The 16,363-nt window shown below is 40.1% G+C and overlaps 1 protein-coding gene across 3 annotated transcripts in view; it reads left to right on the top strand.

Moving 5' to 3' along the window:
• Positions 1-1,099: 1,099 nt before the first annotated feature.
• Positions 1,100-16,363, top strand: part of ugp2b (UDP-glucose pyrophosphorylase 2b) — a 48,894-nt gene continuing 33,630 nt past the window's right edge. Inside the window, exons 1-3 of one of the 3 annotated variants that reach the window (XM_049599977.1) lie at positions 1,100-1,367; positions 6,711-6,838; positions 9,031-9,138. In XM_049599977.1, the coding sequence (XP_049455934.1) occupies positions 6,740-6,838; positions 9,031-9,138 (207 nt within the window). In that variant the 5' untranslated portion in view covers positions 1,100-1,367; positions 6,711-6,739. Of the gene's footprint in view, positions 1,368-1,686; positions 1,821-1,944; positions 2,321-6,710; positions 6,839-9,030; positions 9,139-16,363 lie in introns of those variants that run through there. The other 2 variants (XM_049599978.1, XM_049599976.1) reach the window with 2 other exon arrangements.

Raw genomic sequence — 16,363 nt, 5'->3', positions numbered from 1 at the left:
CTGAGCAAAGAAGAGACAGTAACTTTACCTTATTGAGGAGGTGTGGTGCATTCTTTTAACAGATGTGATTGCTTGTCACAGACATGCCCTTTTATGAGCCTGCAAGGTGTGGACACCCAGTGGAAATAAAATAAACTGATGACTGTGAAAGTGTTGTCATTGTTAGTGTGATCACTCCGCTGATGGAAGATTGAGACAGTCACTGCTGTACTGTTACAATTTTCCAGTTTTTCAAATATCTTACTACTGTGATAATTTTACTTCTGACATTATTGCCTTATTGAGTTATATGGGAAATGTATGTGTATCCCTAATGAGATCAACCACAAACATTATTGGTGCATGATCTAATCTAGTATTTCATGAACTCACTGTCATTCAGCGTTTGGAGAATATTTCTCCAACCTCTTTGTGTTTCCACTATTTTCTCCTCTGCTTAAACTCTTACTCTTAAAAGTCCTCCTCCCTGCTCCTTACAGTTCTTCGCCTTAGGAGTTCTTTTAAGGTCAAAGATGCTCAGTGAATAACTTTTATCTTTACAAGGACCTTGAAGAGGAATTTCTAAGCAAACGTTACAATTCTTTTGTCACTAGGAGCAACTCTTTACTTTGTGCTTTGTGAATATGACCCCAGAGGCTGAAGTACATTGCAATGTCAGACTTTCACCAGGCAGGGGCAGTGTTTCTTAGTTTTTCCCTCACCCAGCAGCATGAGGACTGATTATGTAACATATAATAAGTCAAACTCACTATGTGTCATTGTTGAGTCAAAAGTTAAATAATTAAAAGGGTCAAAACCATAGATATCATATGTATATCTATGGTCAAAACTACCAAAAACATCCATTATTCCAGCATTAATGTGTAAATCAGTGTGTCAGAGTGTTGAATGTGATACTTCTCATAATATATGCATGTACTTCAAAGCATTAACTTGTACTACACTGATATAAACGTCTAAGTATGTGGCCTTTTGAGGGAGTATTTTCTATTTCCTACATTACGAGCATTCTTACCCGCACGTCGCAGAAATCTATTGGCTGTCAGATTTCACGTCACGGGCAAGCAGCGTTCTGATTGGCTGCTATCTTCCTGCAACGCTCCCATTCGCCCCTTCCTGAAATGGCACTGTTGTGTAAAATATCTTCAAACTAATCACCTTTTTTAAGTTTTTTGTTTACGATTTTTCAGCGATGTCGAAAGGAAACAGGAGCCCGGTGTTTTAAAGCGGAAACCTATTTTTAAAAACTAAAACATATATTTGTGTGCCCTGCTGTCTCCTCTGCGGGATTTGCTGTGGTCCTTCAGACCCGCAGGACCAGGCCGACCCCATCGACTTTTCTTCCGCCAGCATCCTACAGTCACACAGTAAGAAAATGGCTTTAAATTTAAGAAAATGTTCACCACTTTGCCTCTTGACGTTATCAAGGTTTCCCTAAAGCGAGGGGTGTATCACCAAGTTAGCTATTAGCCCAGCGGTTTTTCTCTTTTACTGGAGAACGGCCGTTTTTCCTCCGTGTTGTGTTCACGGTAACGTTACACTTGAGTTGCCTTTACGTGCACTCCATACTTTATGTACGTTCTTCGGTGCACACTGAGGGAGCGTTCATTTTAATTGTTCCTTGAGTACATACCGTCCTCCACCGTCCACCCATCCATCATTCATTCATTTCCGCAGCCTCTGAAGTTCCCTGCTAGGCAGGCAGGTCATGCGGATGGACTCACAAGTGTGTGCATCTCACCGGTTAATAATTGACGGGATGTTTGTTGGCAGTGTACTAAAAAGAAGAGGTTGAAAACCGCCGACTCTGTGGCAATAAGGTAATAAAAATGAAAAGGGGGGCGAGGCGAAAGGAAAAAGCAGAGGTTGGGAGTCACAGACATGAATTGTGACGTGGTGGGCAGTGTTGGGGCTGGGAAATTAGGAGGCAGGCGACGCAAGCATTAAAACATCCTGCTAGATCCAATCCAGCTCCATGTTGAGTTCAGGGACGACATTTGGCTGCTGTCCAGAGAGATAAGTGTGTCCTTGTTGTTATTTTTTATGAGTGCGTGAGGTAGGCAGGACGCCGCATCCTCCGGAGCTTCAGTGGTGAATGGACTCAGAAGGTTGTACACCTCTGGATGAATGAACAGCTTTTAGGATACCTCAAGGAAACTTTTTTAATCAGTTTTCGGGATGTGTATCCAGTGACACTTGGGTTTTCACTGTGAATGCTCTCTGGATTATTTAACTTGAAGCTCTGCTTTGGATTTATCTGATTATTCAACTGTATGCATTGCTGAAGTGGCAGCTGAAAACATGGCACTTTATATAGAAGGTAAGTAGAGTCAAGGAGGGTGTATTCAGCTCCTAAACCTACATTTACAGGTATATAAATGACTTATAAACCTAACTGGACTCAAATGACCATACCTGTGTTTTTTATGTTTCTAAATTATCTACATTCATAGAAAACGTTTCCAGAGGCAACCAGATTTTTCATACCTTCTAGGCATTTGTAAATGTGGTCTTACTGCCTGCCAGACCAGCACTGGTTTTTATCTGTTTCAGCACCATAGAGATTTGAAGTTTGCCTCACATGCTGACTGATCCATCACATGTGACTATGCTTTTGTTTCATTTCTGTCAAAGTTTAAAACACTGATTGATGCTTTCACTTGAAGGATGAAAGCTTTAATATCTGAGAGTTATTGAATGCACATGATAGTTTTCCTGACATTAACATTAGTCTTCCTAACTATGTAATTTCTCCCTTGAATGCACTGGAGATAACTTATAAACTTTTAATTCGTATATGATGAAGCTTCCCATGTGATAAAGTAAAATATTGGTGACTGATTTACATCAGTCTACAACTGATGGAAGTATTGTACTAAACTTTTAAAAGCCAGTCAAGTGGAGCTCTGGTCAATTTTATCCACTATTTCACTACTTCTGGCGTCTAATTCATCATCTTGTTTTTTGCGTCCATATATTTCTAATTAAATGCTCTGTCTGTGCTGTCTAATAAGCAGCCAGCCTGCCAGCATCTTACACAATACTGCCGCGAATACAGTATTCAGCCCTGTACACAATCCTAATGTGCCACTGACAGCTGATTTTGGGGCACAGTTGCCGATTATTTCTGAAATAATAACTCAACTACAGCTTTTAGGTTTGTAAAGGAGAATTGGACCTTGAAATATAAGCTGTCAAGTTGACTAACTACCTTAAGGCATAATAAGTCAATTTGCTCAATCAGTCAAATGGAATTTTGATAATCAGTTAGTAATTTAAATGTTTATGAGGTAAAAACTGCTTTCACAGGCTGGGGAACTGTGATGGGCATTTGTCATTATTTTGACATGTTATTGATTGGTTTAAGTAGTTGATCCTTTAAGCAATATATTAATGGATACAGCTTTTAAAATGCTGTCATTGATATATCGACTATCTAGATTTAACACAGTTACTGCAGATAGACGGCACCTGATTTTCAAAGTTAACCAAAGTCTTACCCAGGGATTGTGAAATGTTGGTATAATGTAAGTCCTTTCTGTTTCCTTCTGTCATGGTTGCTAATCTGCTGTGACATGGGATTTGTCTTGTCTTGTGACATTTTACCAGGAAGGTTAGTTTCCTGTATTTTTTGTCCCTGTGCCAGAAAATACAGTGACTCCAGTTTGCCTGCTCTTCTACTATTTGAACTTACCAGAAGAATGCTGAAAGACAAAATGAAAGGAGCTGTATGTGACATTTAGAGCACCTATATAGCATCAAACCACTGTTTGCTATGTAAAGATATAGTGGAGTATAGAGTCCTGTACAGAGAATGTAGTCATACTCCCTCTGTGTGTGTGTGTGTGTGTGTGTTGTAATCTGAGCTTCTCTGGTCTTTGCTGCTGGTCCAGACAGCCACACGCGTGTTAGTGCATGTTAGTCCCTGTGTGTGTGTGTGTCCCACTGGACGGACAATCGCCACTGCACTTAAAGAAATGCTGTCATGACCCACAGACGGCGGCACTGCGTTTGGATCTTTTATACTCCATGCTGTTTCTCGTAACGGCGAATCGATATTCTCACAAACTGTAGGGGGAAAACTGATGTCTACAGTATGGTTCTCTGCTCAGTCACGTGCACGGACAGGCTAATACCTGCCAGGACCCCTGCGACACGCCGGGTCCAATGGTGTGGCATCACTTCAGCCATGCAGACACTCGCAACCCTCAAGGATGTATCATGCATCCATCCTCTGCCACCACCGTCAGGACTATTGCTCTTATTGGCCATACAAAGAGACAGGATAAAGCGTAGGAGGCAGGCCCCCGGTTATTCCTATGAATGTTGCTCAGTGGCAAGTGAAGTCAAAATGGTTAAACTGCTGCGTAGAAAATTACCCAGATTATCAGGGGTGCCTGGTGGATCAGTGGGGAGAGCAGGCATCCCATGTACAAAGGCAGTGTCCTTGCTGCTGCTGCTGCATGTCATCCTCTTTGTCTTTTCCCCCTTCACATTTAACACTGTCCTATCAATTAAAAGCTAAAAGCCCCAAAATATCTTTTAAAATTACCTAGATGATGGTGCACCCTTGGGCCCATAGAACAAGCGCACTAGAGACTTCTTCTGGTCAAGCCGGCTGCTTCCTGGTTAGCGCTCCACTGGCTTGATTGGGAATATGATAATAAAATCTTGCAGGTCTTTTAGACTTTTCAAATGTTATTGCACTGAATTAATCAGATCCTGATAGTGAAAATCATTTCGTGGGGGTTGTGACACTCAAAAAACTTTATCCACTGATTTACAGACGTCTCTTTCACAGTGTAAGTCATTGGGGAAAATGCCTTTTTGAGCTCAGTGGCATCAGGTGACTGGCTCAGAAGTTTTACCTACACTGTTTGGCCGCTACGAAAATCGGCTTCAAAACCCGGCGCACCTCCTGGGGGCCTGTTGTTGGCAGTGTGTGTGCTGTTAAAACAGTTAGCCGCCAGCTAAGTTAACTCTATGGTGAGAGACGTGTGCAGACAATCGCAGCCCTGACTCTGAATCATGGATATGCTCTGAATGTCACATACAGCACCTTTAAGGTATCAGACACCACAAGGTATCAGAGTTATGTGGTGACTCTCGAGGTTTCTCACACTCTTCCCTTCACACTATCTCTAACATACTTTTACTATTAAATATAGTATGGTGTGTGTTTTTGTCAAAATCATTCAGTATGTCTTATTTATTACTCTTTAAGGGCAGCCACACAGGAAGCCTCTTGGCTTTGCCACCACATACCTGCATGTTGTAAGTGTATTACAATTTTGCTTTTGTTTTTTTACCTTTACTGTGTCGACAATATGCAGCGATCTCATACACAAAACTACACAGGCTCAACAGGTTAATCTATTTTTTCTTTTTAAAGCTCACCAAACCTGTCTCATTTACCTGTAATCACAATTAGCACTTGACCAAAGTTGAACATGTGACATTCTCCTCATGAGTAATAAACCAGTTGGGCCAAAGCTACTGTTAGTGTTAAAATTAGTTTGGCTCAGAGGTGCTTTGTTTACAGGTACACTACATACGTCATCTCATCAAAGTCATGTCCAAGAGTCAGCAAGTCATGTTGGCACAGCTGTAGTAACATAGCTGTCATGGGTTTGTCTTTCACCTGCTTTAATTTGACAGCATCGGCTGAATGAAACTGGTTTTTGAGCTCTCAGGTACACATCCATAATCAGTGTCACACACAGCTATTTGGCATTTTATACCTCATGTTTTCTCTGCGTTTTAATCTTATCTTTTTTAAAACTTGCAGACACATGCAATATTTATGTGTTACGCAAAAGCCATAATGATCTTGGAGGCGCTGTTGTTTCTGATAACAGGTGCAAATGATGCCAAACTTTCATTCATGTACCTCTGACCTGTTACATCACCAATGTGTACAACAGTGAGAACTGCCCTCACAGATATTGTTTTGTTTCCACCCATGCATTAATATGGATACTAATACAAACACCACAGTTTACTACAATGACACAAGAACATTAGCCTTCATCTTCACCAAGGTTGGATGTTAAATCAGGTAGAAGTTTCCTCCTTATTGAAAATCTGAATAAAGCTTTTTATTGTGTTATCAATTCGTAAAGGTGGTAGAGATTCAGTAAGGGCTGCAGCTAATGATTATGGTCATTATTTTCTCAACAGTTGTTTGGTCCGTAAAATATGAGGAGATCTTGTTTCATCCAACCAACAGTCCAAAACCCAAAATATTAAAATTACAATTATGTAATGACCAAGAAAAGCAGCAAATTATTACATTTAAGAGTCTGGAATCATCAGTTGTTTAGCATTCCTGCTTGACAAATTGCTTTAACGGTTAATTGTTCATTAAAGTAGTTGCTAATTATTTTCTGTTGATGGAGAAATTGCTAAAGATGAGCTCTAGGTTCAGTTCTGTTTAGGGCTCTGATTTTTCCAGCTTCTGTGACGCAAAATCAAGCTACTTTTAAAGATATAGAAGAATCGCAGTTGACCTTCAGTAATCCAATATACAAAAAATCCCTTTTATAGCTGTGCTCAGTGGCAGACAGGACTATAACAGATGGTTTGAGTTAAGAAAATGAGTAAAGATGGAGGTATGAATCATCTTGAGGATCCTGATTATGTCAGAATTCCAGTATGTTGCAGCCTAAAAAAACATGTCTTCCCGTCTTCCACTATCTTGCCTGTACCAGGTCTGAATAAAGGAGTGGCCAGAGGAGGGATGGCTCAGTTCCAGGAAATGATGCGGCAGCAGCTGGAGAGCTCCATGCACTCGGAGCTGGAGAAACTGCTGGACACCACCACAGGCGCAGAGAGAGAGGTACACTCACGCAGCCTCTCTCTAACTCTCTCTTTACCCCCCTCTGTTTCTTCCCGACCATCTGGTTGTGATTTAAAGGGTGGTTGGGTCACACACAAACCCTGGAAAAACACAAGAGTGACACATACTATAGCATGGTGCCAATGAGGGTCCCACCTACGTGCTTACAGACGCACACACATACATAATATGTACGTCATAAAATCACAGTAGGCGAGGTTTTTAAGCAAACATCCATGATGTCAGCTTAATTTGTAATATAATGCGTCATTAGAGACTTCCAGCCCTGCTGAGGTTTGTCCTGTTGGCCCAAAATGAACTCTGGTGTCGGGAGTGGACACAAATGAATCAAATCCTAAGACTAAAATCAAAACTGTCTCCAAAATAGCAGCAAGAAAACTAGACTGAGCGTCATTTCATCTGTTTTTTCTTTGAGTTTCCTGCGATTTACGACAATCATAGACCTTGAGACGAAGCTGTCACTGAAAAATGCTCGACTGAACACACACACACACACACACACACACAGGGTTTGGCTCTTTCAGACATTTACCAGGCACTCTGAAACTGCCAGCAATCACAAAAGATGGAATGATGCACAAAAGAAAAGAGGGTCAGAGGGGAGAGTCAGTCACACAGTACTTCACACTTACTCTCACTCAAGTGTGTTCACAGTAAAAGCTTTTGTATTTGCAGTAAGCGCTCGCAGAGTTATACAAGCCAGCAAGCCATGTGCACACACACAGCTGTAGAGTACACACATTACTGGTCTCCAGTGTAAACAGATACCAGAGACAGACCAATTACGTGGTAAGTTATTTTTCACACCCTCCAGGTATAGATTCTGTCTTTGTTTTTTTGTTATTAACTCACATTTTAAACACAATTTTAACATTTTTCGACTCCTTAAATTGCATTTTAAATGTTCAGTTGATTGTTGAGTCTCATTCCTAGGTCATCAAATACCAAAGCTTGGTGTCGGTGATTTGGTCCAACTACAAACCCAAGGTCGTCAGTATTTGATGACCTGGGAATGAGACTCAACAACCAACCATCTTGCTCCAGAATTGCATACTGAATTTTTAAACAGCATTTTTTGTCGTCATCGTTACCTTTTGTGGATTTTTTTTTTTTTTTTTTTTTTTTGGTCCTTTTTTTTCACTTACTAATATTTAGTGTAAGCGTATTAATAAAACTAATAACATATAAATCTAGTAAAATGCAAGCCAGGAAGAAGAGTTGCAAATCTCTAGATTTTATAAAGATATCAGCTCATTTTGAAACCGCAGAAAACATTACAGGAAGGGCCCGATCAAACAGAAAGTGTTTTGCAGGTTGCAAAACGCGAAGCACATCGCACTGCCTTTTTTTTTCTTTTTTTTTTAAAGTGAATGCCACTTGTAAAAAAGGGTTTTGAGGGTGAGAGGCTGTCTGTCAGTAAATAGTTTGTTGAGCACAGGGTAACCGAGATCTGTGTGGGGACATGAGACCCTAAAAAACACGGTGGATCACGGGAGGAGCTTCACCTCCACGATGCTCCACCAGTTACCACCTACCACCAGTTTCTCCTCCATTGTTTACCAATGTAAACTTGTCGTCGTAACCACCACAGAAGGCCCGCCTCTCAAATCATCCGACTGGACAATGGGAAATAGTTGACAAATATAAAGATGACATGAAGTATTTTGCGCTCTAAGGTTTTTCAGCTTGAGGAGTTCAGGGTGCTCTGGCAAAAAACGCTACTCACCTAGGGCGCAGAAATACGAGGCATGTCGCAACACAAAAAAACGCGAGCAAAAAGCTTCATTCTCATTAAAAACAATTACAAAATGGTGTTTTCAGCTGCTAAAACGCTTTCTGTGTGATCAGAGCCTAACACTGCAGGGACAGACGTAAGCTGACCTAATAACACAGTCTTAATAATCATCATGATTTGTTTAAAGTGACTTTGTCAGTACCATTCAGGTCCTACATCACAACCCTGATGACGTTTCATCTGTAATTTGTATTTACACATACGTTATCCTTGTAGATAAATGTTGCTCTGTGAAAAGCAATCAGTACGTTTTTCATTCTTCTGGATGAAGTGAATTTGGACTGTGATTGGGTAGAGTTATATTCGTGACTTGGGAAAACTCAGTCCGCCTTTCTGGGATGAATAAAGACTCAAATAAAATCCTTGTGTTTTCCAGGTGTCCAGGAAAGACTTTGAGGGCTTCAAGAATCTCTTCCACAGATTTCTGCAGGTGAAGGGGCCGTCAGTAGAATGGATCAAGATACAGAGACCTCCAGAGGACTCGGTAAGTCGAGTCTGTTGAGTTTTTGTGTGTGTGTCTGAGAATGGGAACACTGTGTGCTCATGGTGACAAAGAAAACCTCAATCCCATATAAGAACTCATGTTTCTGTTTCTTGAATACACAAAGATTTAATTAACACTCAGTACAAAGCGAGAATAACCTGTAACCAATGTGCTGTGCTGGTGAAGGCGTGTTGCTACAGGTTCAAGTGAGGTGATGAATTATGATCCAGGAAGTCCAGTTTAAGTAACACGCTTCTTTGAAGGCTTATCAGATGCTTAAACAGAGTACCAATACTGTGAGGCAGATTTTTATAACTCTGCAACATTATCACTTTTACAGTCATTTTTCTTCATTCTCAAGGATTGCGAGATAAACAGCAGAATGACGCTGCTCTAATCATGAGGGGAGCCAACTGTGATGTGCAAGCATTTGATTGGTTAATGATGACGGGTTGTGCTTGATATTTTTATGGAAGGCCACAATGCCCTTCTGAACCTAGCTGTAGGCAGTAAAAACATTTTAGCTGTGGAGCTGCAGAGAATCACAGTCTGCTTCATGTCAGACTTCAACATTGCTCAATAAGTCTTACATAACTAAACCAAGTGTGTCACCAGTACACACAATCAGATTTAACCTTTGGACGCCTTTACATTTGAAAATATACACCACCGTGATACGACATGTCTCGTCATTGGCGACTACAGACGTGGTGCACCAAGCAGGTTAAAAATGCTAAATGAAAGCAACCGCATGCAGCTTTTCACCTTGAGTCAGTCGTGTGTGTTTAGTCGCAGGCTCAGATGATCAAACTCTCATCCCAGCACCTGTCAGTCATCATGATGAGCTGTCATGAGACAGCGCCAGGCTTCAAGCTGAAGGATGCATCAAGCAAGATGATGCCAAACGCTTTGCTACGTTTAAAAGATGAGATGATGCTCATCCGTACTTCTACTTGTTGTTGTTTTACTTGATATCGTCCACATTTTATACCACAGTTCTTCATCTTGTGTCTATTTAGGAAGTTGCTCCACTTAATCATCTGGCTGCACACACCGCAGTAAACATACAGTATTAGTAATATCCTGGACAACACTGATTGATGGCAAACAGGGGATTTGTGCTTGGTTAATACAACAGTAATATCCTATTTAACAATGTTTCAGTCAAAAATAGATGTACGCATCACACATCAGGATGAGAAGCAGTTGTTTTTGCCAAGTAGATTTGCACATGCACCAATTTGTCTTGGTGTTTTGGGGCATAACAATATACTAATGTAAAATGATGCAAAAGTAGTCAGTAGGCATGCTAATAAATGAACAATTTACAATAGAAAAAGTGGAAAGTATAAGAAATAAGCAAAACTATGTATGTTTTTAAGGTTGAAAAGCTGTGTGCTTTTCTTCAGCAGTGTGCCAGATACTGATCACAGGATGTACAAAGGTTTACAACCGGAAATACAACATAAAACAGGACTTAATCTCACAGAAGAAAGTATGTGCCAATATTCGTGTGAATGGAAAACTCCCTTTATTATCTACATTTCCATGACAGGAAAATGTGCCTGACTGATAAACTCATGTGACATCAAAGTCCACAGTTTTATAGTGTCCTGAAGGCACATCAATGCCAGTTGCCACTCAACCATCTCAGTGTTTAATCTCTGTGTGTAATCAAAGTTTGAATAGCGGAAGCCCAGAGATTCCTGGCTGAAATCCATTTGGAGTTATTAGATGTATTCATCTGGCGTTGTTATTGTTTAGTCAGCGTAAGGACTTAAAAATGATGGCTCCTTATTTCATATTTTTCTCATTATGGCCAGTTGAATACTTGACAATTGTTCCTGGGTTTTGGTTGACTCAAACAAACAAAACTGTAAATCATCTGTTTTATTGAAGTACTATAAATTACACTTTTGGCTCATTGTAAGTTATTTTGTTATGTGGTTAACTTTCAGAATCTTTACTGGGAAGATTGTAAGCCAAAATTTTCCAGTATAAGTATTTGTTTGCATCAAAGCCACACATATGCACCCATTCGTTTGCACGTAACACGGGATTAGATAACGTGTGATTGAGGACACCTCGACTGTTGGAGCACTCCTTTTGCATGTTAGATGGAACAAGGTGCCCATTGTCTCTTGTCCCTTGTGTCCCATTTGTTCCATCCCACTGCCGTGTGGAGCACTGCTGGAGCGGACAAAGTATTTGCAAGTCATAAACACAAACTGTTTGATCGCATGAGCGCAGCAGTAATATTGTCAAGAGGGGAGCCACCAACGATGAAATTAAATGTTCCGTGCTCTTTTGGAGTCACTCTGGGGTTAGTGACATGAGTGGTGAATTAGATTAAGCTGCAGTGTCATCATAATCAACATTTCAGCCAGTGAGATGAAAGGAGTTAAGTGTTTAGAGCCACAGAGAGATTGTTAACGTTACAATAAGTTCAGGTTAATCAGGTTAAAAGGTAGATTATTAAAGAGTAAATTTGGTTTTTATCAGCCTTGACCCTACTTTCCCACTAGAGGCATTTGTGCACTGTCCATCTATCGACATCCACTAAAAGTGCTTGTTTTACCACTGACATGTTCTGATTATTATTTTAAGTGTCTGACCACACTAAGGAAATGATCCCTACAGAGAGAGCCCTTTTTATTCGAGAGGGTGATTCTTTTTTTAGTAGAAACAGCAGCAAAATCACTATCAACAAACCCATCAGACTCCAGGAGGACCTCTGCCCTGTCAAAATAAATCAAAACCTATACGACTGGACCATGTGGGAATTTAATTTGAAAGGACAGACACAGGAAGTGTCCACGCTCAGCAGTCAGACAGGAGTCGGGTTAATTTCCAGGGCTGGTACCTGCGGTTATTCCACAGGCTAGTTAATAACATGTCGGGCAGGAAATCCAAAGTGTGGGATCATTTTGAGAAGGTGAAGGACGAACCCAAGGTGATATGTAAACTCATCTTCATTGGTCGACTACAAACATGACGTATCATCTGAAACATGGAAGTAGCTACATGCCCATTAGCCCACAGCGTCATTAACAGGCGGCTCGCTCAGTGTGTGACGTGCACTTGGAGATAAAATATAGGCCTATATTAATGAAGGTTCATTAGTACGGTTTTGTATTCTCTGTAATGTAGCACAGTGTTAACAATGTTACTGACACTATTCTTTCTCACACCTTCAACTCAAACCATTGTGTTGCCCCGCCCAAAATATATAAATTAATAATAACATTAAGCAGCCTGTTTCGCCGGTGCTACCTGCAGCTCTCTTTCTCAATACTAGACCAGTTTAAAGAAATTGTCGATCCCATTAGTCACTTAGCCACAGAAACATAGGAAATAGGTCCAGATTGAAAAAATACCAAACGTATCCTCTGAGGCACGAGACATAGAAGTTATGGTCATGCTCCCGTGAGTTTCAGGCAGACAGACTCATTTCATGATAGCAAGTTGCCTACAACAACCGTGATTGGTCACCCCGGGCTGTTTGTGTTTTCTCCTACAAGTTTCTGATGCCATGGAAAATGTTTATTGTGCAGACAACTTTAGGGCAGATAAAGCAAAACTTTCCTTGTCCGTATCTAATAAAACCATTTCCACTGCAGACTTTCTGCCCTGCTACAAGACAGCTTGAGTAACATTTTCATGTTGGATTCATTCATTATTTAAGTGAATCTTTGATCGTTTGTATCGTCTGGATTCAGAGATTAGATGAGGCTGTGTCATGTATGTTTCCCGCACTGAAAGGTAATCTGAACCGACTCTAAAACGCCCCATTTAAATGTTCCAGCAGCTATTACATTCTATTACATTCACTCCTGCTGGCAGTAAACCAGACAAACCACAGGAGTCTAACTTTAATTTTGAATGTGCTGTGGGTTGGTCACTAACAAATTCAATCAGAATGCCAAGTCATCAGTGTTTCTGCGAGGCGGTTGTGCAGGATTTCCTTGTTCTCTGCTCCTTTAAAAAAAAAAAAAAAGCTTGTTGTGTAGGCCTTCCTTAGTTGTCAGTCGCAAGGGATGCCTGTTTCCTGGACACTGGGTTTCTATGTTATGTGTGAACTTCAAAGCACAAGACTGAAATGGTGGGGTTTTTTTTAAAAGTGCATACATATCGGTTTCAGTTTGATCTCAGGGGAGGATCCTTGAAGTCTGAACGCAGTGTTACGAGTCAGTCAATAGCTGTCAGGAGGCAGCACTTGAGAATAGCCAGCAAGTAAATGGAGCAGCAGACGTACATGAGTGCTGGTTTGCAGGCTGCATTTCAAACCCTGAGAAAGTTCGTGCATTCTTTTCCTTCCATTGTGACTTTTTGTTGAACTCAGCCAAACATATCAGTGCATATAATGTGAGGCACTGGAGAAGAGGGAAATGGTTATGATGAAATTCCTCGCGTGCCCAGATATGATCATTTATTTTTAATTCACTCAGTCCTTCTTCCTTGGTAACCGTCTCACTGCAGCGGTTTGTTCTTTAAAGAAGAATGGATTTATTTATCTTCATGTATTTTTTATTTTGTTGTGATGGTAGAAAGTATGACTCACGAGATAATTGAAAACAGAGCAGCTGTGGAGTGTTTAGGGGTAAAATGAGGTTATAAACATGCTGAGGCCAAACATACTGTAAGAGTGTGTTACATACAAATAATGATGCACCCTGTTTTAGTTTTAATCAGCTGGCATGAATTAGTGTCAGTGTCCATGATTTAACACCCTGACAGCAGAGTCACTTATTAAATCTTGTGTCTGAACGCACACAACATGATTTTTATGTTTTACACATGACCATTTTTAATATTCTATCATTAAATGTCGCATGACCGAAGTTCACATATGAAAACGATCGTTTCTAAAGGAACGTATTTGAATACATTGTGGGTTTTTATAAGAGAGTTCCTACAGTTTCTCCACCCTGTTAAGATTAAACTTTTAGGAGCACCACTGAATATGAAAATGTCCTGATGTGACTCAGATTGATGTATTAAAAGCTTCCCCAGGCAACTGTGCTAAATGTATTTGGGGAAAATGATGACTTGACAGTGTTCTCTGATTTGTCTGCTTGTGTCTATTATCCCAAAATCAAAAATACATATTGTTTCTCTTGCCGTGAGTGCCATTTGACAATCTAGATTGATTTGGTGTGAGTTGCCGGGTGCTGGAGATGTCTGCCTTCTCTCAGATATAATGGAACTAGATGGTGATCATATCACCAAGCAGAGGGAAGAGTGCATCTTTCATGGACAAAAGGCTCGTCCAAGAGAGCGCGAGATGTAAACATTAATGCCCTCCTCCTCGGCTTAGCTGTAATGTTAGCTAGCTCAGTGGTGCTAGTTGAGTTAGCAGTAGATGCACACTTCTTTCTGTGCCGTGATCTGGTTGGCAGGTGTAGTTCACTAGAAAGAAAATAGTTCCCTTATTAAACTTCTCACAACAAGGTCTGTGGATTATCTTGAGTAACCAGGTCATGATTTCTGGAAAGAGACATTGCTGTTGAGGGTTTTTTAATGCATTTTGGCACTTAAAGCACCACAAGCAGGGTGCCATCTAGTTTTATTATATCGGAGAGAAGGCAGACATCTATACGGCCGATAACTAAATAGTTGTGATGTTCATAACAACTAATTTCCCTGCTGTTCAAACAGAAGTGTAAACTTAGAGTAGCTTGTATATAGCTACAATGAGCACAATTTGATCTATAAGTTTAAGGTTAGGTTGTTCAAAAAATATTGTGTATATTATAAGAACCATCTGTAATCGTTAATCGTAATTTCAATAACCATATCGTATTTTAAATGCCACTAAAAAGGCACTGTGCATTATGAACATGGTACATTGTCCTACAGAACATGACAAAGACTTAATGAATAAAAGTTAACAAATAACATTGATTTACTTATTTAACATTCGTACTCATCTCCATTCAAAAACACACACGCTCATGCTGTAACTCATGAATGTGTGCATGCATATGAGACACATACACACTCATATGTCCAGGCTCTCCCAAAAGCTCCTTTCTCATTCAGCCAAGCAAGACAACATCCAGCTGATGTGAGCCAGTGGGCGAGGCTCAGACATATTTTCCACAATGAACGTCCAGCTGTGAACAGCTGCAGACTCATACCGGTCCATCCATTGAGGCTGAGAGTGCCAAAGTGTGTTTGTGTGTGTGTATAAAAGAAAGAGAGTGAGGGCCATTGATGATCACAGCCGCAGACTGATCCAAACTCCTCCTGTTGTCCTCTGTAGTAAGTTTAACAGGCTAGTAATTTTGGTGTCAACCAGGGTTGGAATTTAACTTTATTGCTCACCTGCCTCTGTGAATCCAGCATTTGGATGTTGGCTGCTGCTAATTTCCAACCCTAGTAGCAATGTTTAATCAACTCGTCAACTCACTGTGCACAAGTAAGGCTGATTTGGCAAATTTTTGGGGTGAACTGTCCCTTTTAATATGGATGTCAGCAATGAACAGCAACTAAAAAGTTTAATTTAAATTATTTTTAGAGGCCTAAAGATGCGAAAGTGCTAGTTATTGACAAGGAAAATGGCAAAAACTTCTGAAAAAATGTGTCTAATGTAATGTAATTTCATTCCTTAAATCATTGTGTGACACTAGTGATTTATTGTAGAACCTCACAGCGGGATGAAAGCATCACCTTGGAAGTTATTAAAATGATTGAATCAAAAAAATGTGAACAAATAATGATAAAAAGAATGAAATAAAATTTTGTGAAACTTCTCAATACAACAATACGGCGGCCTTGATGACGAGTTTACAAGTTGTTTAATGGCTTTTTTAGTAGTAAGTAATTCATTAATCAGATCTATATTGATTAACTCTTGGGTCACCAATAAATGAAAAATTCGTTGACTGATTGGACCATAGCAGCAAATAGTAAAGATAAACTTTGTAACTATTTTCCTGAGATTTAAACATTTTAAAAAATTCTGCTTATTTCCTGCCCGCTGTCATTTAACCTGCTGCACTCATTCATATTTGTCAGCCACCTGACAGGAAGTATTGCTGACATACAAGGTTTTTTTTTTTTTTTTTTATTGTGTTGTATTCAGTATACGTAGCTGAGAAAAGTATAAAAATGATAAAGTATTAAAACATAATAACTGTTTATCAGTACACTCAGATTTTTGAGATATGCTCAAGGAAGGAAGGAAACCTGTAATTCCTGAGACTCCCAGTCATTTGCTCAC

This window comes from Epinephelus fuscoguttatus, linkage group LG16 (assembly GCF_011397635.1).
Source record: "Epinephelus fuscoguttatus linkage group LG16, E.fuscoguttatus.final_Chr_v1".
NCBI classification, from domain to species: Eukaryota; Metazoa; Chordata; class Actinopteri; order Perciformes; family Serranidae; genus Epinephelus; species Epinephelus fuscoguttatus.
This window is presented reverse-complemented; position numbering and strand designations above follow the sequence as displayed.